Here is a 22,262-nt window from a genome sequence, read left to right as displayed (position 1 = left end):
GGTATGTACCTGGCCTGCCACGGGACCCACGAGAGGGCGCGTGGCTGAGCACAGCGGGTAGAGCTGGTCAGCCTGCGGACTGAAGGGTCCCAGGTTCGATTCCAGTCAAGGGCACGTACCTTGGCTGCAGGCTCCTCCCTGGCCTGGGCCCAGGTGGGGGCTTGAGCAGGAGGCAACCAATTGATGTGCTTCTCTCACATTGATATCTCTCTCTGTCTTTCCCTTTCTCTTCCTCCCTCTCTAAAAATCAATGGAAAAATAGCCTCGGATGAGGATTATAGTCCAACTGCCATAAGCCTTACCAGCTCGTGTAAGCGAACGCAGCCATGTTGACAAACACAATCAAAGGCCTGATTTTTACTGACATGTTTACAGGGCCCCCAGAGGGGTGTTTTTCCGGTTGCTCTCAAACCAGCCTGCAAGCTCTGCCCCACAATGTCCCCTCCATTTCCCACCCCCTCGCCAGGGTCTGCCAAATCCTAGCTACGTGGGGAGCCAATGTAGATATTGTAGATATGCGATGTAGATATGCCAAGGCTGATCTCTCCCGAAATGGCTGCCAAAGCCAGTCAGTGAGGGGCTGGTTCCATGCGGAGATGGGAGAGTGGCCCTCCCCACAGCCTCGCTCCTCTGGCCCTGGTGCCCCCCTCCCCCGGACTCTCAGCACCTGGCTCCTCCCCTTTCCGCACAGGCTCACTCCAGGCTCGAAGTCTTTGTCTACGAAGTCTCCCACCTAGAAGCTTTAGCCATTGCCATCATACTAATGACATTTTATTTTTAAAAAGAAAAGTTATAACAAAAATATACACATCATTCATATATCCACATTTCATTTTTTCCTCTAGAAACTTTAATTGCAAAAGTGGCTGGAACATAAATGGACACAAAGGACCACAGTGACTTGCAGAAAGCCGATGAGAAGAGCCGGCCAGCTGGCTTTATTCTAGGATCAGGTATGAGTTGAGGGCTTTGGCCCGCACATTCTTCATCTCCTCCGGCACCTTGTCCCCTGTCTTCTCCGGTGGTTGTGCCTGGTCTCTCACCTCTCTAAATATCAGAGGACCAGACAAGGATACATCAGGACACTCACAGAACATCCCCGCTACTCACCAATGCCTCAGTGAAGGTTTAAGGAATATATATATGATATTAGTGGTAATTTAGTTGCTAGTGAAACACTTGGCTAAGTGATTCAGACCTGGCTCTCATCTCACTGCACAGTTTCTTAGCATGGCCAGGTTGCCTAAACGATCGGTCTCCCTTTCTAGATGTAACAATGGTGGCGATCCCCATCTCCCAGTACTATTGCCAAGTGGAGAGAGAAGTGATTCACAGACATCCCAGCACGCTGTCTTCTGAATGCTCTGTTGGCTCGTTAAGTCTTCATGGTTGTAAATAAAGTTGGCACACAATTATCTCTGACTCAGATGAAGACTCCAGAAAGGAGAGGTGCTGTTGAGTATCTTTGCCATCATTATTTTGAATAATGGGTGCCTTGACTTACGAGTGTCCCGACTAACGAGTTTTTTGAGATACTTTACAATGCATGTTGTTGTAGCATTAACATTTCTGGGAATTTATCCTAAGGAAACAGTCTGATAAGTTTGCAAGAAATTATGGCACAAGGATGTTTACTGAAGCACTACTGGTAACAGCAAAACATTGAAAAGAATTTACATGATCATCATAAGAGGGTTGGTTAGCTAAATTATGGTACATCTACCAGTGAAATATAATGATGTATGTTTGTATTTATAGATATATGTTTATGATATACTAGTGGCCCAGTGCATGTATTCATGTACATTGAAAGGAAATTAATTAGAAGAAATATTTTAATGTTGCTCTTTCTCTATAATAGAAGTGCCATAGATGAAAGAAAGTTAGTAAAATACATATGAAAATAATCTATAAGTTGATTAATAAATAAACAATAATATCAATAATATGTGAGCATGAGGCAGTCTGCATTTCTATTGTGCCAATAGTTGGTCTTCAGATATATTCTATCAATGCTGCCACTTTTTTTCAGCCTCAGAATGTCAACAAAAACAATCAAATTCATGATCGATAATGACAGATTGAAACACACGTGTGCGATTGGTACCAGCAAGAGCTTTATATGTATCACGCATGCATGAGTCAGTGTTTATTTTTATTTAATTTAATTTAATTTATTTATTTATTTTTAAAATATATTTTATTGATTTTTTACAGAGAGGAAGGGAGAGGAATAGAGAGTTAGAAACATTGATGAGAGAGAAACATTGATCAGCTGCCTCCTGCACACTCCCCACTGGGGATATGCCCACAACCAAAGTACATGCCCTTGACCGGAATCGAACCTGGGACCCTTGAGTCCTCAGGCCAATACTCTATCCACTGAACCAAACTGGTTAGGGCTCAGTGTTTATTTTTAAATTGCCGGAGAAAGCAAGATGGCGGCATAGGTAAACACCGAAATTGCTACCTCCTACAACAACTTCACAAATACAACAAAAAGACAAAACGGACATCATCCAGAACTACAGGAAAGCTGGCTGAGTGGAAATTCTACAACTAGAAGGAAAGAGAAAAGCACACTGAGAGTCAGGAGCTGCGGAAGTAAAGTGCAAAGGTACGGAGGCTCGAGCGCACGCGGAAAGGGGCTGGTACCTGAGGACACAGCAGTCTTTTTGAATCGGGAGGGAGTCACAAGCTCCCGACTGCTCTGAACTCCAGTTCTGGGAAGTCTCTGGGGACCCAGGACTCATACGGGGAGAAACTGGACTGTCTGGAAGCGGGCAGAACTCGGAACTTGAGGGCGGCTTTCCCTCAGAGGTGCTTGCAGCAATTAAATTACTGGGACACTGAGACGCGTGGCCCCTTAGGGCAGGGCTGAGGATCTGCCATAGCTGCTTGCTCCATCCTGTTGATTCCTTGAGACCCCGCCCCACCCAGGCTGTGGCAGAGGCTTTTGCATATGAATGCCCTGGCCCTTTGCAACCTGAAAATTACCTAACAAATTACAGCTGGGCCAAACAGACCCAGAACTTCCAAGAGAAGGCCCAAGGCCCCACAGCAGCTTGCATTGCTTCACAGGTGGGCCTCATCTGGGCACCTCCAAACTCCAAAAAAGGAAGGGGAATCTGCAGATCTTTTTGTAGCTCCTGCTGGGTAACCTCAGGCAGAGACTAGATTAGCACCTCCTTAGATCCAAGAGCCAGTGTACCCAGTGGTCAGAGTGGGACCATCCAATTATAACTCCTCAGATCCATAAGGAACACACTCAGGGGGCAGACTCAGTGAGCACCAAAGCCCCACTGAAGAAAGTCTTGCCCCAGAAGGGTGTCTTCAGCACAGAAATTCTCCCACTGCAGACACAGCTGATTCTCACTGCCAATTGGCCTGGAGGTCAATTCCTCCCAGTGATACCTACAACAATCAAGGCTTAACTACAACAAGACTGTGCACAAAGCCCACAAAGGGGTGCACCAAGAGTGTCCACCTCAGGTAACTGGGGAGGCTGAGCCACTGGGCCCTATAGGACACCTAGCACACAAAACCACTCTACCAACACAGGGAAGCATAAAAAATGCGGAGACAAAGAAACAGGTCACAAATGACAGAAATGGAGGAAAGCAAATGACTGGATATAGAGTTCAAAACCACGTTTATAAGGTGTTTCAAGAATTTTATGGAAACCGCCGATAAATTTAGTGAGACCTGGAGGATATAAAAAAAGACCAACTAGAAATTAAGCATACACTGACTGAAATAAAGAATAATATACAGCAGACAAGAGGATCCCAAGAATCAAGTCAAAGATTTGAAATACGAAGAAACAAAAAATACCCAACTGAAGAAGCAAAAAGAAAATAGAATCCAAAAATATGAAGATAGTGTAAGGAGCCTCTGGGACAACTTCAAGCGTACCAACATCCGAATTATAGGGGTGCCAGAAGAAGAGAGAGGGCAAGATATTGAAAACCTATTTGAAGAAATAATGACAGAAAACTTCCCCTACCTGGTGAAAGAAATAGACTTACAAGTCCAGGAAGCACAGAGAACCCCAAACAAAAGGAATCCAAAGAGGACCACACCAAGACACATCATAATTAAAATGCCAAGAGCAAAAGACAAAGAGAGAATCTTAAAAGCAGCAAGAGAAAAAAAGTTAGTTACCTACAAGGGAGTACCCATACGACTGTCAGCTGATTTCTCAACAGAAACCATGCAGGCCAGAAGAGAGTGGCAAGAAATATTCAAAGTGATGAATAGCAAGAACCTACAACCAAGATTACTTTATCCAGCAAAGCTATCATTCAGAATTGAAGGTCAGATAAAGAGCTTCACAGATAAGAAAAAGCTAAAGGAGTTCATCACCACCAAACCAGCATTATATGAAATGCTGAAGGTATTCTTTAAGAAGAGGAAGAAGAAAAAGGAACTCTTACCATTTGCCACAGCATGGATAGAACTGGAGAGCATTATGCTAAGTGAAATAAGCCAGTCAGAGAAGGATAAATACCACATGATCTCACTCATTTGTGGAATATAATGAACAACATAAACTGATGAACAAGGACTGATCCAGAGATGGAGAGGCATTGATTGGACTGTCGGGCCTTGGAGGGAAGGTAGGGGAGGGTGGAGGTAAGGGGGAAAGATCAACCAAAGGACTTATATGCAAGCATATAGGCCTAACTAATGGACACGGACAACAGGGGGGTGAGGGCATGAGCGGGGGGGGGGGGGGGGGAGGGTGAGGGGGGATAGGGGTAACGTGGGGATAAGGACACATATGTAATATCATAATCAATAAAATATATTAAAAAAAATTGCCAGCGCGCGTCAGTGAACTGGCCAGTCGGTCAGTCACTTAGCCTTTTATAGATTGCTAAATAAAAGTGTAGCCCAGCTGGCGTGGCTCAGTGGTTAAGCTTTGACCCAGGAACCAGGAGGTCACAATTTGGTTCCCGGTCAGGGCATATGCCTGGGCTGTGAGCTCGATTCCCAGTGTGGGGTATGCGGGAGACAGCCAATCAATGATTCTCTGTCATCATTGATGTTTCTATTTCTCTCTCCCTCTCCCTTCCTCTCTGAAATCAATAAGAAAATATTTTTTGTAAAGTGTAAAAGACCAAATAATATGCCCTAATTGGTTTAGCTCAGTGGATAGAGTGTCGAACTGGAGACTGAAGGGTCCCAGGTTCGATACCAGTCAAGGGCACATGCCTGGGTTGTGGGCTCGATTTCCAGTGTGGGGCATGCGGGAGACAGCCAATCAATGATTCTACCTCATCACTGATGTTTCTATCTCTCTCTTCCTGTCTGAAATCACTAAAAATATATATATATTAAAAAAGACAAAATAATATGAATAATATGATTGAATTTTGGTAAAACATATGTACATTTATTTACTTAAATAAATATTTGGATGGCCATACATCAAAATGTATAAGTTACTGCTTCTAGGTGGTAGGGTTATGTTTTTATTTTATATACATATATATTTTTTAAATGTGTTTTATTGATTTCAGAGAAAGGAAGGGAGAAGGAGAGGGTTAGAAACATCAATGATGACAAAGAACCATTGATCAGCTACCTCATGCACACCTTCTACTAGGGATCGAGCCCAAAACTCGGGCATGTGCCCTGACCAAGAATCGAACCATGACCTCCTGGTTCCTGGATCGACCCTCAACCATTGAGCCACACCAGCTGGGCAGTTTTTGATTATTTTTAATAACAAAAAGCACTTTTTTTTTAAATAAAAAGAATTTTTAAAAGTATACCTGGAATTTCAAACTTATGAACCATATGAACGACAGGTGGTTATGTCCATTATGAAAATATTAATCAATACCAGTTTCTTAAGGATGATGATGTTTGCTTAGCTGGCTGGCCCCTGATGTAGAGGCAAAGGGAGACATTAACATCTGCCAAGCATCTGGTTCACATCTAGCAACTAGCTTGGTGTCTTCACATTTGAATCTTATTTAATCCTCACAACTGCCTCGGAGAGTTTGTTTTCTGCGTATTACCAATGAGGAAACTGAGACCCAGCTACTAAAGTTAAGGAACCTGGCTGGCGATCTCACATGTCATAAATGGTGGAGTTGGGACTCATAGGTCTCATTTGGCTCCAGAGCCTGGAATGAAACTCCCCTCATATGGGATGAAACTCCTTCAGCTATCAATAAGAAACAAACACATCTCTGAGATTAATTGATAAGCAACTGGAAAAATTGGATTCAATTTTTAAAGGCGTATTTGCTAACAGCATTTAAAGGAATGCAGCGTGCCTAAAATAAAAATACATATCTAATTACCAAAAGCATAGGAAACCTCTTTCTCTTAAAACCCGAGATATGTAGATTCAGACAACATGACAGTTCTGTGGTTCGTGTTGGGCAAATTTTATCCAAGGCCACCTCTTAGTAGGCATAAAAGCATCCACTTACTTCTCCTTTTTGGTGTCCTTTTGTTCCAACATAGGGAATTCCACTTCGATCATTTCTGGAGTCAACATAATTTCTATATTCTGTTCACAGAGCTCACTGAAAAGGAATAGGAAAACTGTTTAGCTGGAACAGTTTTTCCTTCCCAAAATAAAAGAAATACTGAATCATTTAAGAGTTATGCAACTCCTGTGGTCTTCAATGTTAGTTCTACCTACTTGTGTTGAGTCCATGTTAAGAGAAGCAGAGGCCTGATAAATTGCTTTCCACCAAAGAACAACAGTAGGAGTCATTATTTATAACCAGAGAATAAAAAGCAATGTTTAAAACAGGATTACAGAATTCATGTTCTTTTCAAGTGTACATGGAACATTTACCAATATTGACCATATCCCGGCCTGTAAAGAAGGCCTGAGTGAGTTCCAAAGATTGAAGTCATTCAGAGTACAATCTCTGCCCACAATGGAATTTGGATAGATTTCAACTGCAAAGAAGATAACTAAAAAAAATCCACAACTGTTTGAAAATTAAACAATATGTTTATAAATCATTTATGGTGAAAGAAGAAAGGAAAGGGAAAGAGCCTAGTGTTCTGTGGTCTGCTGTCCCTCAGGCCGGAGTCAGCAGGCTTTTTCTGTGAAGGGCTTGCAGGTCACACCGTCTCTTGTGTAATTGCCAACTCTGCTTTTGTAGCACGAAAGGAAGTAGAAAATACTCCAATAAATGGGTGTGGTTATGTCACAGTAAAACTTTGTTCACACATCAGTAAAACTGATGACAGGAGATCAGCTATGTCTCAGATACTGGGCATTTCACTAATTGATTATTTACATATAAAAATGCTTAAGTGGGCACAGTAATAGGAGCTTCAAGGACATATTTCCGCTGGCTGCTGGATGCTCATCAGTGAAATTAAATGTAAGTGCCTTGGTTTCGGGCCTGTTTTTTTTTATCCCTCTCCAAGTCCTACCTGTCATTCAAATACTGACCCAAATCTACACAACCACTGAAGTCTTCCCACCCACCCACACTGCCTCTGCTCTCCCCTCCATTGAGCTCCCAGACACCTAAAGATCAGCACATTTGAGCCCTAGAGACTGTGTATCCCCTGCAATGAATTTAACACCTTAACTACTTAGGGGTTCGGCTGGCTGTGAGCCTGGTCTCATTTGGGTTGCAAGCTCAGGCACTGAATGCTCCTCTGAAATCTCTCGCAGCATCCAGCATAATTGTGGAAAACAGACTACATTAGAGACAAAGGTGAGGACTGTACCGTTCGACTGTATCCAGCCTGTCTTCTTCCGGTAAGGCTTTAAGAGTCGCAGGGACGTCGATAGGAAGCATAACTGAACTGAGGGAGTCACAGCTGTGGGAAAATCACACAAGCAGCCAAAGGTAAACGATCACGTTAGCAGTCTTGGGGTCTTTGCGTAATTTCCTAAAGCACTTTTGTTGCACCCCCGCGGAGGCCTTTACCATTCTGTCCTCCTGTGCTCCTGAAATCCCACTGACGTTTTCCTAGGGGCAAAGGCGGGGTGTGACAGGTCCCAGTCAAATCCAAGAATATGTTGCCAAATAAGACATTTCCCAGGGTTCAGAAACATAGATTTTTTTTTTTTTTTTGTATAAGAAAGAAGGGAAAGTGAGGAAAATACATATATTCTGCTTAGCATTATAAAGAGAAGCTAAGGGCGGATAAGTTAGAAGACCAAGCTGGTTGGTTGCCACAAAGGCTGGGAGGGGGGCGGGAGGGTGTGGCATTGCTCCCTGTGCCTTTCCTGTCCTTCTGAGTTTGGAAAGCACGTCGTTGCTCTACACATAAAACAATGACATTAAATCTATAAGAAAGGAAAGAAAAAGCCCTAAACGGAAAGCAAACGGAGACAAATAATGCTTCACATGAATTCCATAGCCACACTGGAGGGACAGGAGAGAAAGAGAGGGAGGAAGAGAAAGAGAAAGGGGGGAAAAAGGGAAGGAAGGGAGGTGGGAAGGAGAAGTCATCCAAGCAATTTACAAATACAGTACCTGACTATATACTTCCTGCTTTGAATGTGGTGGGGAGAGGGGAAAACTACAAATAAATCCGAACTCCATTGTGCTTGCTTATTAAAGTGGTTACAGGCGCGGTGATTATGAGATGAGTTTAGATGTGCTGTAAAACTGAGCAAGTAACTGTGTTAGGAGCCGGGGTTCCCACAGTGAGAGAAGGAACGTACAAATACCAGCGGGGGAAGGAGGCAATACTCTGTGGGTAGAGAATTTGTATAAGCGCTGGTGTGAAGTCATGATTTCTGATATATATATACTGTACATGTATATGTACCTGTGTTCATGTGCACATGTATACGTACACATGTACACACTATGTGTGTGTGCATGTGTTTTGGTATGTACATGTGTATGTGTGTGTGTGTATTCCCTACATACACACCCTGGCTTATCTGCTGAAGAGGCCAAGAAAGAAGCCCCCCAGGGGCAATGTGTACAGGGAGCGCCCAACACTGGCTTTCATGTCCTTCCTCACTGAAAGGAACCCAGGGAGTGGCTTACTGCCTGACCGTGGCCAAGTGCAGGTTCTAGCTGCCAGCGCGCTGGGCCTCCCAGGGGCAGTCGGGGGGTCCTGCCCGGAAGAGGGCCCAGCAGCTGCAAGCCCGGACTATCTCCGAAGCAGGCAGCACTGGGAAGACGGACTGGCAACCGCCCCATGCTTTCCCTGATTACCCGATTTTAAAGTTTTGAGGCTATGTTCCTCTTACTTTGTTGTTGTTGTTGTTGTTGTTGTTAATCCTCACCTGAGGATATTTTTTTTCCATTGCTTTTCAGAGAGAGTGGACAGGAGGGAGGGAGGGAGGGAGAAACATCAATGGGAGAGAGACACATTAACTGGCTGCCTCCAATATTCGGCCTGGATCGAACCCACAACCCAGGTATGTGCCCTTGACGGGGAATCAAACCCACGACTCTTCAGTGCCCAGGTAGGTGTTCTGACCACTGAGCACACCAGCCAGGGCTCCTCTTACTTTTTGTTCTTCTGAAATTGAAGTAATGGCAACGACAGAGGGTGGATGGGTGTTTTGCTCTGCTTTGCTTGTTTTAATGCCTTACTTAGCAAAGTAAATGCTGACAATGCTAAAGCAGTCCCAAAATTCCTCAGGCCATTTCACTCACCTATAAAACCCAGAAGTCTGGGCACTGGATTAGATAACTCATTCAGTTGCCATCGACTTTATGAAAGTCCTAGATATTCAACAAATTCTCTCTAAATTTATTAAAGAGTAAAACCAAGTTGAGGTGTTTTGATTATTCTGAATACCAAAATGACTTGGAATAAACACTAACTATATCACAGGGTTTAACAGCAAATAGGTAACTCTCAGGGGAAAAAGACACAAGGGAAACGCCTCACAAATAGTAGGTTAATTTATTCAAGCAAAATGGTTGCAAAGTTGAAGTATCATTAATGGATTGGTAGGAATTTAAAAAGAAATGCCATTATTATTTTATAACTCCTATTAGAAATAAAAAAAACAACAACTCCCTGATCTAGAATCTTGTATCATGAAAATCCAGGAAAGGAATATAGAATCCTCTTTTGATTTTATAATCTGTTACCAATTACGGTTTATTTGGAAACAATCTGGCCCAACAGAGCACTCAGACCCAGAAGCTGAAAGTGACAGCTCATGGTCGGGGACTTTTCTCTAGTTCACGTAGAATTCATGTTTAACTCATGGTTAATTCAAGCCCCAGGTAACTGCATTCTGACTGCTTTTCGAAAGAACAGCCTCGGGAGATTTCCCCCCCTTCTTTCTGGAGGCCTGTGCGTGGGGCCAGTTGGTGGACAGGGCAGTCTCTACCTCTCACCATTTCTCATCTCACGTAGTCAGTCTCCTGACTACCTGACACCAGCTATATTTACGAATTATAAGGGTAAGTTTGAAGTGTCCTGACCCCACAGCAAAATGAGGTGGTCAGGTGATGGCAGACCGTCGCCATCTGGTGGAAACAGGGGGATTGCAAGCTGTAGTGGGTGGGTATGGAAGGTAGAAGAGCAGGAAGTTATTGAAGACTAGAGGACCGGTGCACGAATTCATGCACAGGTAGGTTCTGGCTGGCCCGCCCTGGCTGGGGATAAGGGCCTTGGGTGATTCCCCAGCCCCGCTCCCTGGTCGAACTCCCAGTTGAACTCCTGGTCGAGGGGACAATTTGCATATTAGTCTTTTATTATATAGGATGGTGCTAATGCCTCACATCATCATTTCACTTTAATCCGCACAGCAGTGGGGTGAGGATGCCATCGCCATTGTTGTTTCACAGGCGGGGAAACTGTTGCACAAAGTGCTTCAGTAACAAGTAACTTGCCCAAGGACATAGAGCTGGTGACAGCTAGCAAGTAATGGAGCAGGTCTCTCAGACGCCAAAACATTGTTCTGTCTGCAGCGTCACTGCCATTATGGGGATTTTGGGTTTTGGAGATATGCTTAAGTGAAGAACAGAGAAATTTATAATTTCATTCAGTTTGATTGAATTTGTACGAAGCTAAAAGACAAGTGCTCCAGCTTAGTTTATTTTGAGATGGCAGTGGGGTGGATGAGGTATGAATAAATGCAGAGAAAAAGAATGATTGTTTTTGAAGTCCTACATGTCCTATGCTTGGCGTCATGTTACTCTCCAGGCGGGAGGAGGAGTAGAGAAACATTAAGGAGAAACCCCAAAGGGATGGTATTCGGAAAATCTCTGGAAGCAAGTCTGGATTTTCCTTAATTCAGGAAAAGCTTTTCCGTAGGCGAAAAAGGAAGAAGTGAATGAAACGTTCTGGAGTCACACACTGGATTTCAACTCGCTGCTCCGGCCCCGGGGAGGGGCGGTGGACGGTGGTACCCCTGAGGTTGCTGCACCCTGGCTTAGCTCTCCTCCTCCTCCTAAATGAAAATGTCAAGGCTGAGAAGGGTCTTGCCACAGGTCCAATCCCCCCCTCTGGACAGGAGGGCTGGGCTCGGAGGTGGCCGGGGGCGTGGCTGAGTTACAGCCGCGGGAGGCAGCGGCGTGGCATTCTGCTGAGGGAGAGGGACTGGACACACTGTGGGGAGCCGGGGGCAAAGGTCCCCGCTGATCCTGTGGTGGCAGAGCCTGGGGCCATGGCAGGGCTCTGTCGCCTTGGGGTGGGCCTCATTCTGAAGCAAGGATTTGAACATAAGGTGATAACAATCATTTCAGGATACTAGTCAAATTTGCTCACCAACAACTTATTTAACTATGTTTATAAGGATAATGAACTGAAGATGCAAATTCAAGGTTTCAGAAGTGGGTTCTTGATCAGGCAGAGCCTTAAGGAAAAGGCAGCAGTCTTCTTGTTTGGTATCTCAGGGCTTTGAAGAGGTGTTATATAAGCAGATTGGACAAAGAGGGTGACTTCAAATTTCTTTGGTCCAACAATATTCTCATCTCCCCATTCTGCTTCTGGAGCTGAGTGATAGGCTGAATCCGGAGCTGAGCTATGCCTCTACATGATGATTACTGTGGGCCTTGCTGTGGCTCTCTCACAGGCTGTGGCACGAGGGAAACATGGATCCTTTGGAACCGGACTGGAACGGTGTAGAAGGCTCATCTTGGCAATTTTAAAATGTGAAAAACTAACCATGAATATTTCAGCTGAATTGTATGGATTGGTTGTTCACTTTTATTAAAATACTAGAGGCCCGGTGCACAGCTTTGTGCACCAGTGGAGTCCCTTGCCTTGGCCTGTGGGATCAGGCTCTCTGACATCCCCTGAGGGGTCCTGGATTGTGAGAGGGGGCAGTCCAGGTTGAGAGACCCCAATGGTGCACAATCGGGGCCAGGGAGGGACCGTGGGAGGGCTCCAGGGCATGTCCAGCCTGTCTCACCCATCCCAATTGGCTGGGCCCCAGCAGCAAGCTAACATACTGGTCGAGTGTCCGCCCCCTGGTGGTCAATGTGCATCATACCAACTGGTTGAATGGTCAGACACTTAGCATATTAGACTTTTATTATATAGGATGGCCACCTAGCCACCTGTGGCACTAGTTGTTTTTAACGTGTATCTTAAGACCAATTCAAAATTTGAAAATCAGTGTACATCATCTTTTTCGGTGACTAGCAAACTTCCCTCATGCATTAAGAAAGTATAACCTGCCACCGATTGGCATGTCACATTTTGGGACCACAGCCTCCGTGAGACATGAGCTGTGCTTACCTCTGTGTTGTCTCTGTCTTGGAGGTGTCGGGCAGAGATGCGAGAACCAGGGGCTGGAACCTCTTCCAGTGCATTATTCCGGGAATAATGTCCTGGAATGGAAGCCGGCACAGGGCACTGCATGTAAAGGAACTGTTTGGTGAGGTGAAGCCTAGGAAGGACTTTCATTTCATTCAATTGACTATAGTTTATGCTTAAATCTTAATTCCAAAATTTATAATTTCATTCAGTTTGATTGAATTTGTATGAAGCTAAAAGACAAGTGCTCCAGCAAAAGGCATTCAACAATGCAGCACACAATTAACATGGGGCCAACGGAGCGTTCCTTCCCCTGATTCATCAGGCACATCATGATTCAGCAGGCCCTGGCGGGAGGGCAGATGTGGCTTTACCATCTGCTTGGTTATGGTGACTATGGTGCTGAAGCCACAGTCAAAGAGGCTGGTGGTTCATCAAAGGGCATCTAGGCAGGGGAAGCACCTGCAAGTGCAGGGGGGTCCAAGGGGGTGTTGCCAGGAGGGCGCCCGCAGGGCTGAGTGTGAGGGGGGCTGAAGGGAATACATCTGGGGAGGCAGGCTGGTTGTGAAAGGCCCGAGGGCCAAGCTAATGAGCTTGGAGCTAGTCTCAGGGGCAGCAGGACTGCAGAGAGAGTTCAACCTAACAAACAACGTGATTGGAGGGATGCGTATCGAAGGAAGTTCTCTAGAGAGGGCTGACAGCATGGTGGTGGCAGCGGGAGCTAGAGGGAGATTCAAAAGGTAAGGCCGGAGGAGGAGCTGTTTGAGGTGTAGTTGGCAACAGTAGGGCATCGATAATGACCCGAGTTAGGGATTTATTGAGTGTAAAGGTCCTGAGGGCAACTCCCAAGAGGTGTCACTGGATATTCGGGTTGGTTATCTGGGGAAAGAAGGAATTCTTTGGAGCTTCTTCCTTAGTGTGCATTTGTCATACCAGCAGCACCTTGTCCATTCTGAGGTTTCTACACTTACTGGGGACAAAGAAAGAGGCAATCAGGCCATGGGGTTATGCCTGCCATGTGATGGTTTTTGCGGGGTTGAAATAGGAATAAAAATGCATAGGAGTGTCATCTTCAAGGGAAAAAGAGAGAGAGAGTGTGAATATTGAAAAAGGGCAACTTGCAGCCGTAGAGGTGGGTCTGGATGGGGCCAGAGTGGTGTGACTCCCCCCCCCCCCCACCGCCCCCCCAGGACCTCTGGAGGGCTGTCAGTGCGAGCGAGCGTGCACATAGCCATCGTTGTTAGCTTTCTCGTTCCTCAGCTGTGGCTGCAAGCCTTCTTTGTCTCAATTCCAGTGGTGCCCCTCCATCCCTGTTCCCCGCCCTTCCCTGCAGCCCCAGGCGTGCTCTGCCAAAGAGCCTGGGGACGGCATTACCGTGTGATGGAGAAACTGTTTCTGGGTGAGAGGAATGCTGGACCCGCTGTGGGACTCCTTGGTGAACTTGTACTTGGGGTGAGTGCACAGATAGTAATCTATCAAGGTTTCTGTGTAGGCCAGAGGGTGCTTCACAGCAAATAATCCTGGGTTGGGATTCTGCAGGAGAGAGAGAGAGAAAACGATTCTCGTTTGTTTACTGGCCTATGAGCCAGGCGGAGGGCAGGCACTGCTACTGCTCTCGGTGGCTTCCACTCGCACTAACAGGGCCTCCGTGGCAGCGTCTCTGGGGAGGAGCAGGAGAGCAGGTGTCTTCACACTGGCAGTCCCAAATGTCAGCCATTCATCAGTGTCCCTCTTCCGGCATGACATACCACGTGGCTGCACTCAGCTCATCACATGGAAACAAGTACAACTGAAATCACAGCTTAAAACAGCTTAAAGTATTTGTTTCTTAATTCAATGAATTAGGGGGATTTATTAAATAAGCAAAGTGGTTTTAAAAAGCAAGTAAGCTTCTGGCTTTGAAAACAGAAGTAGCTTTTGAAAAACTACTTCGAAAAGAAGGCAAAGAAGAGGGTGCCATTTGCTCTATCAGGAAATGTCAACATTTAACATTGTTTTGGTGATGTTTTTAATTGAGGAAGGCTCCATGGAGAGGTAGTATCTGGTTTTAGGGAAGATCCTGTTTTTTATTAGTTTTCCAGCAGAACTAATGGAGGCACAGAGCAATTATACCAAAGTATGAGAACATAGAGCCTTGCAGTGACCCTTCCAGGATTTTCTAACAACAGCTCCATTCTTGTCGCAAACAACAACATAGCTGTTGCCCCTTCACAGTTGTTTAATTTCAGATGTTTAAGAAGTAGTAGGTTGAGAACTAGTTTGTTCTATTTGTTTGTTTGTATAATTTTCTAAAACATTAAAAAAAAATCACAACAAAAACACATGGCTTGTAGAAACCCAATCTCATTGCCAAGAAACAAATGTCTCTCAATTTAAGGCAGCGGTTCTCAACCTGTGGGTCGCGACCCCTTTGGCGGTTGAACGACCCTTTCACAGGGGTCGCCTAAGACCATCCTGCATATCAGATATTTACATTACGATTCATAACAGTAGCAACATTACAGTTATGAAGGAGCAATGAAAATAATTTTATGGTTGGGTCACAACATGAGGAACTGTATTTAAAGGGCCAGAAGGTTGAGAACCACTGATTTAAGGGAACTGCAGCCGACCAGGGAGGCATAGAAGTGGGGGAAGGAGAGCCTAGTGTGGAGCCAGCATTGAATGGTCCAGTCAAGCTCTGCAAGCTGCTGCAGAGGGCCAGGGAGAAAGACGGAAGAGGGGTCTTGCCTGAACTCATTTTTTAATGTAGGTGAATAGTGTTATAAATTTCCCACAAAATTGTTGTGTTATGTTTTCATTTTCATTCAGTTAAAAATACCTTGTAATTTCTTTTGAGTTCTTATTTGGCCTTTTGGCTATTTTACAGTATATAATTTAGCTACCAAATTTTGGGGGGATATTCTAGATATTTTTATGCTATTTATTTCTGACTTAATCTATCCAAGTCAGAAAAAAATACTTCCTTTAATTTGAATCTTTACCATTTCATTGAGCCTTGTTTGTGAGAGAGGGGTGTTTAATTCACCAACTATAATTGTGGATTTCTCTACTTTTCCCTTTGTGGTTCAATCAGTTTTTGCTGCATCAGTTTGAAGCTCTGGCATTAGGTGGATAGATATTTAGGGCTGTTGTGCCTCTTGGATGAATTGCTCCTTTACTTGGGTTCCTATCCTATGCATAGCAGGCACACCCTAAGTATTAGTGGAATTAATAAATTAATAAATAACTACTGATGTTTTCTAAGGAAGTTTGGTATGACTGGAAAATCCCTCAGTTCTTCCAGACCAGTGTTCTCACTTTTATTTATTTATTTTTTAAAAATAGATTGTATTGATTTTTTACAGAGGGGAAGGGAGAAGGATGGAGAGTTAGAAAGATTGATGAAAGAGAAACATCAATCAGCTGCCTCCTGCACACCTCCCACTGGGGGTGTGCCTGCAACCAAGGTACATGCTCTTGACCGGAATCAAACCCGGGACCCTTCAGTCCGCAGGCCAACGCTCTATCCACTGAGCCAAACCAGTCAGAGCAGTGTTCTCACTTTGAAAACAATGAGAAGATGGCAGTGGGGGGGGGGAGGGGCTGGGGAACAAACACTGGTTGTTCAGACCTTGCTGCGGGGACCCCAGGGCTTTGCTGGGATGGCCCCTCAGAGAGCCCCTGCCCCACTGCCATCCGAGCAACCAGAGCTTTATCTGTTTTACATTTTGCCTTTCTCTATAAAATTTCAGCTGTTGAGAGGCTTCTGGTACTAAAGGACATTTGAAAATCACTGAGTTAAATGTCCTGCGAGGTTATTCTAGTTCTAAGATTCCATGTCTCTGAGGAGCATTCTCCTCAACCCACAAGACAAGAAAATGCCAGAGCACGGCCAACACCACAGCTCTCCACAGAGAAGCAGCACCGCTCTGAGGGGAGCCCTCAGGACAGGCAGGAGACAGGCAGGCGGTGTCCTAGCTCCCCACCAACTGGCTGGGTGCCCTGGGGTGTGACCATTAGCACCTCTGCCCACATGAAGATTCTTACAAAGGGGACTTTCTCAAGTGGCGCTTGAGGCCCCCTGTTCTCTGTGTGTATGCGATGCCATCATGGCGTAGAACTTCACCAGATTTCCTGTCTGGATGGGACTTGGGCAGCTGGAAATGTGGAGTCGGAGAGAGAACCCCATGAGCGCAGGTCAGAATAAGCAAAGACCTGGTGATGGGAGGGACATAGAGTTTGGCAGGGATGTGTGTTGGGGGACAGGGACGCACGGGGTTGGGCATTATGACTGGCCTCACAGTTCCAGGAGTGTCTGCTTAATTTGGTAGAAAAGCAGGGTCCATGAAGACTAATGCGCAGGAAGTGGAATGGTTAGGGTGCTTCTGGTGGGTAAGCATGTGCAGCCACAGAAACAAAGCAGGACAGAGAAAGCTGGTAGGCAGAGGCGTGAGTATGGCAGCGATGCACTGCCCAAGGGTGGAATAGGAACCAACATTGAATGATGGGATTTGGGGTAATTTTACTTTCTTTTTCCCTTGTGATTTTTCTTTCTCTTTTTTAAAACATTATGTGTGTGTGCATGTATATACATGTAATCTATAATAAAAGTGTAGTATGCTAATTAGACCAGACAGCCGAACAACCTTCCGGACGACTGTCCAGACAAAGCCGGGGCTGCGAGGGCCAAGCCCCTTGCACGAATTTCGTGCATCGGGCCTCTAATATATTATATATGATATATAATTAGAAAAGATCACAAAGCTATTGTTATAAAAATAAATGCTGGGATTACTAAAAAAAAGAAGCATTGATATTCTCCAAGCAAGCAATTTTGAAGATGACATATTGTTTAAACCTTGACATTCCAAAGAGGTAAAAACATTCCCAATTAATACATCTGTTTTCTTATAAAGCAACTGCTGAAATAAAGGAACACAGAACACAAAACTTCTGCCAATGGTCACTTACAAAGATGTAAAGTGGGTCATAATCTGGAGACACAGCTAAGGCCTTGGGTGGCTTCATGTTCAAGATTGAGATCTTGCCAGGGGACTGAGGGGTGACGTCCTGCTTTGGCAGAGCTATCACGGTGGTGGCTTCATCCTGTGCAAGGACCAAGAGCAGTGTGAGTCTTGATGCTGGGACAAGAGGGGAAAGGTGAGGGCAATTCCCAAAGGGGGGATGTGTTACCTCAGCTCCTTGCTTCAGGGCTCGAGCAAGCTTTTGAGGTCTGTAACTTGCTGAAGACAACTGAACAGAGAATGGCTGGTACCCCCTAATTTTGTACAATTGAGGAACCTGGGGGTGAAACAAGATGACTGATTCAATATTCCTAAAAGTTTGTGACCATTTAATGGTGTCTACTCTCAACGATAACACTTCTGAGCTGCCTGGTGGTAAAAGAAAACAAGCTCCATGCTGTTGCCACAAGATTGTGGCAATGGTTCATTTGACTGTGCTGGGTGACTTGGTGCCAGTCCCCACAAGTACCCTTCAGTGCCACATGCTTAGAAAGACCTCAACTACTGGTTAGTAATTAAAAATATTTATATTTTCAGGGGAGGATTAAAAATGAGGGTGGAATAAGTGGATGCTGCACAGACATTCTCCTATGACCAAACTGGAATTACAACTGAAACACAGAAAAAGTTCCTGAATAATCAATGGAAGACTTGCTGGAGAGAACCCTGTTAACTGTGGACTGAAAGTGGAGACCACAGAGACTGGTAGGAGGGGTGGAGGCATGAAAGGGCTGGCTGGGCTCCCACAGACAGCAACTGAAGTTCTAGAAAGATACCTCAGATTGGGGGAAGGGGTTGTCACTGACAACTCTGGGGTCTAATCCTCAACCTGGGCTCCCCTAGCAGGGAGCACCAGAGCTGAGAAGGGTACCCACATAATAACTGGCTGTGAAAAGCAGCAGGGTTGCTGTCTGTCAGGGAGAAGCAGCTGGAAATTCAGGCACCCTCTTAAAGGGCCAATGCACAGAATTCCCTATGGAGCCAACCACCTTGCTCTCCAGCAAAGGGAGGGAAGAGTGGACTGGAACTGTGTGAGCAGGATCAGGGGCTCTGGGGTTAGAGCTCAGAAGGCAGACACCCTGGTTTCCTGTGCTGTCATTCCTTCATGCTGTGGAGGTCATCTTTCCCACACAGACATTTGTTATACAGGCAGCCTTGCTGTGGGAAGACAGTTGACCCACCCTATTAGAAAACACCTTGCCCCACAGTGCAAAGTTGCTGAGGCCCATTAAGAAACTGAGAATAACAATTGGCCCTCTAGGCAGAAGCAATTGCCCCACCCTATTGAAAAAAACCTCTTGCAACACCTGTGGATGATTGCCTGAGGGCAATTCAAGACAGAATCCTATAAGTCTGTAGATCATTGGTTCTCAACCTTGGCTGCACATTAGAATCACCTGGGAATCTTTTTAAAATCCTGATTTCTGGGCTTCATCCTCCGGAAATTCTGTTTCTTTGTTACTAATGTTTTGGCCCCATCCCATAACAAAGAAACAGGATTTCCGGAGGATGAAGCCCAGAAATCAGGATTTTAAAAATATTTCCAGGTGATTCTAATGTGCAGCCAAGGTTGAGAACCATTGCTGTAGATCGAGGCAGTCTCTGGAGGCTTTGAGTATTTGCCTGATCTAATTAGTCAGAAAAAGTGTTTGACACTGTCCTGCACTAGAGATTGAGAGGCATTGCAGATCTACCTAATACATAGTCACAAATCCAAACAGGCAGCCAAAATGAGGAGACAAAGAAACAACCCACAAATGAAAGAACAAGAGAATTATCCAGAAGAAGAGCTAAATGAAATAGAGATAAGAAATTTATCTGACATAGAGTTCAGAATAAGGATGGTAAAGAAGCTCAACAGCATGAGAAATAATATAGTAACTATAAATACAGAAATAAAAAATGACATAGCACAAATAAAGAACACATTGGCAGGAATACACAGCAGATTAGAGGGAGGTGAGGGTCAAATCAGTGAATTAGAAGACAGGGTTGAAAAAAATCACTCAATCAGAGAACCAAAATGAGAAAACAGTTAAAAAACAGGACGACAGCTTAAAGGAACTGTGGGACAACATGAAACGTACCAATATTCGAATAGCAGGCATGCCAGAAGAAGCAGAAAGGGATAGAGAACATGCTTTAAGAAATAATAGCAAAAAACTACCCTAATTTGGTAAAGAAAAAAGTCACACAGTTCAGGAGGCTCAGAGAACCCCAAACAAGAAGAACCCAAACAGGCTCACACCCAGACACATCATAATTAAAATCCCAAAAATTAAAGACAAGAGAGAAGCTTAACGACAGCAAGAGAAAAGCAAACTGTTACCTATAAGGAGCTCCCATAAGGCAGACACCTGATTTCTCATCAGAAACTCTACAAGCCAGAAGGGAATGGCATGAAGTACTCAAGGTAATGGAAAGCAATGATCTGAAACCAAGATACTATATCCAGCAAGGCTATCATTCAAAATAGACAGTCAAATAAAGAGCTTCCCAGAAAAAAAAAAGCTAAAGGAATACATCACCACCAAGCCAGCATTACAACAAATGCTAGAGAGATTGCTGTAATGAGAAGAAATGGAGAGAGAAAACTAGGCATACAGAATTAAAATGGCAATAAATAAGTAATTATTAATAATAACATTAAATATAAATGAATTAAATGCTCCAATCAAAGGTGTAGGGTAGTTGATACAAAAACATGACCCAACTATATACTATATACCCAACTATATACTCTACAAGAGACCCACCTCAGAACAAAAGACCACACAGGATGAGAGTGAAGGGATGGAAAAAACATTTCCATGTACATGGAAAAGATAAAAAAACACTGGAGTAGCAATACTCATATCTGATAAAATAGACTTCAAAATGAAGGCCATCACAAGAGACAATAAAGGCAAAAAAAAGAGAGAGACAATAAAGGTTACTACATAATACTAAAGGGATTGATCTAACAAGAGGATATAACCATGGTAAACATATATGCACACAGTATCGGAGCACCTAAATATATAAAAATCTTCTAGAAGACTTTAACGGAACAATTGACAACAATACAGTCATAGTAGGGGACTTTAACACTCTGCTGACTTCACTGGATAGATCTTCCAGACAAAAACTTAACAAGGAAACAGTGACTGTAAAGGACACACTGGACCAGATGGATTTAATTGACATTTATAGACCATTTCACTCCAAAGCTGCAGAACATGCATTCTTCTCAAGTGCACATGGATCATTAACAAAGATAGACCACATGTTAGGACACAAAACAAGTCTCTACAAGTTCAAGAAGACTGAAATAATATCAAGCATCTTCTCAGATCACAGTGGAATGAAATTAGAAATCAACTACAGTAAAAACACCCAAAACATCCAAACACATGGAGGCTAAATAGCATGTAATTTAACAATGAATGGGTTCCCAACGAGATCAAGAAAGAAATCAAAAACTTCCTGGAAACAAATGAAAATGAATACACAACAACCCAAAATCTCTGGGACATAGCAAAAGCAGTCCTGAGAGGGAAGTTCCTAGCACTACAGGCCCACCTCAAAAAACAAGAAAAAGCAACAGTAAATTATTTAACCCTACAACTTGAAACAGAACAACAAGAAAACCTAAGTAAGTAGAAGAAAGGAAATAATAAAGATTAGAGCAAAAATAAATAACATAGAGACAAAAAAACAATACAAAAATCAATGAAAACCAAGAGCTCATCTTTGAAACAATAAACAAAATTGATGAACCAGACTCATCAAGAAACAAAGAGAGAGGACCCAAATAAATAAAATCAGAAATGAAAACAGAGAAGTAACCACTAACACCACAGAAACATAAAGGATTGTAAGAAAATACTATGAACAACTATATGCCAACAAGCTGGCCAATGTGGATGAAATGGACAAGTTCCTAAAAAACATACAAACTCCCAAAACTGAATCAGGAAGAATCGGAAAACTTGAATAGGCCAATAGCAACTCATGAAATAGAAGCAGTAATTAAAAAACTTCTAGCAAACAAAAGTCCTGGTCCTGATGGCTTCACAGGAGAGTTTTACCCAACATTCAATGAGGAACTAACACCTATCCTCCTCAAACTATTCCCAAAAAATCCAAGAGGAAGGAACACTTCCAAGCTCTTTATATGAGGCCAGCATTACCCTAATTCCAAAGCCAGATAAAGACACTACAAAGAAAGAGAATTGCACGCCAACATCCCTGATGAACATAGATGCTAAAATGCTCAACAAAATATTAGCAAATTGGATCCAGAAATATATTAAATGGATCATACACCATGACCAAGTGGGTTTTATTCAAGGGATGCAGGGTGGTACAATATTCACAAATCAATAAACGCGATAGATCACACAAATTGAAAGACAAAAATCACGTGATATATCAATAGATGCAGAAAAAGAATTCGACAAAATCCAATGGCGATTTTTGATAAAAACTCTCAGCAAAGTGGGAATAGAGGGAGAATATCTCAACCCAATAAAGGCCATATATGACAAACCTACAGCGACCATCATACCCAATACCCCAAAACTAAAACCATTT

The 22,262-nt window shown here is 43.9% G+C and overlaps 1 protein-coding gene across 1 annotated transcript in view; it reads right to left on the bottom strand.

Annotated features, from left to right (window-relative positions):
* Nucleotides 1-745: 745 nt before the first annotated feature.
* CFAP221 (cilia and flagella associated protein 221) overlaps nucleotides 746-22,262 on the bottom strand; it is a 91,507-nt gene continuing 69,990 nt past the window's right edge. Inside the window, exons 18-24 of the mRNA XM_081095455.1 lie at nucleotides 17,857-17,964; nucleotides 17,635-17,769; nucleotides 14,056-14,214; nucleotides 12,664-12,755; nucleotides 7,720-7,812; nucleotides 6,450-6,545; nucleotides 746-1,047 (exon numbers count right to left, since the gene is read on the bottom strand). Coding sequence (XP_080951581.1) covers nucleotides 939-1,047; nucleotides 6,450-6,545; nucleotides 7,720-7,812; nucleotides 12,664-12,755; nucleotides 14,056-14,214; nucleotides 17,635-17,769; nucleotides 17,857-17,964 — 792 coding nt within the window. The 3' untranslated portion in view covers nucleotides 746-938. The remainder of the gene's footprint in view (nucleotides 1,048-6,449; nucleotides 6,546-7,719; nucleotides 7,813-12,663; nucleotides 12,756-14,055; nucleotides 14,215-17,634; nucleotides 17,770-17,856; nucleotides 17,965-22,262) is intronic.

Source organism: Myotis nattereri (genome assembly GCF_964212035.1).
Source record: "Myotis nattereri genome assembly, chromosome: 7".
Classification (NCBI taxonomy): domain Eukaryota; kingdom Metazoa; phylum Chordata; class Mammalia; order Chiroptera; family Vespertilionidae; genus Myotis; species Myotis nattereri.
The sequence above is the reverse complement of the archived record's forward strand: the minus strand, read 5'-3'. Positions and strand labels throughout refer to the sequence as shown.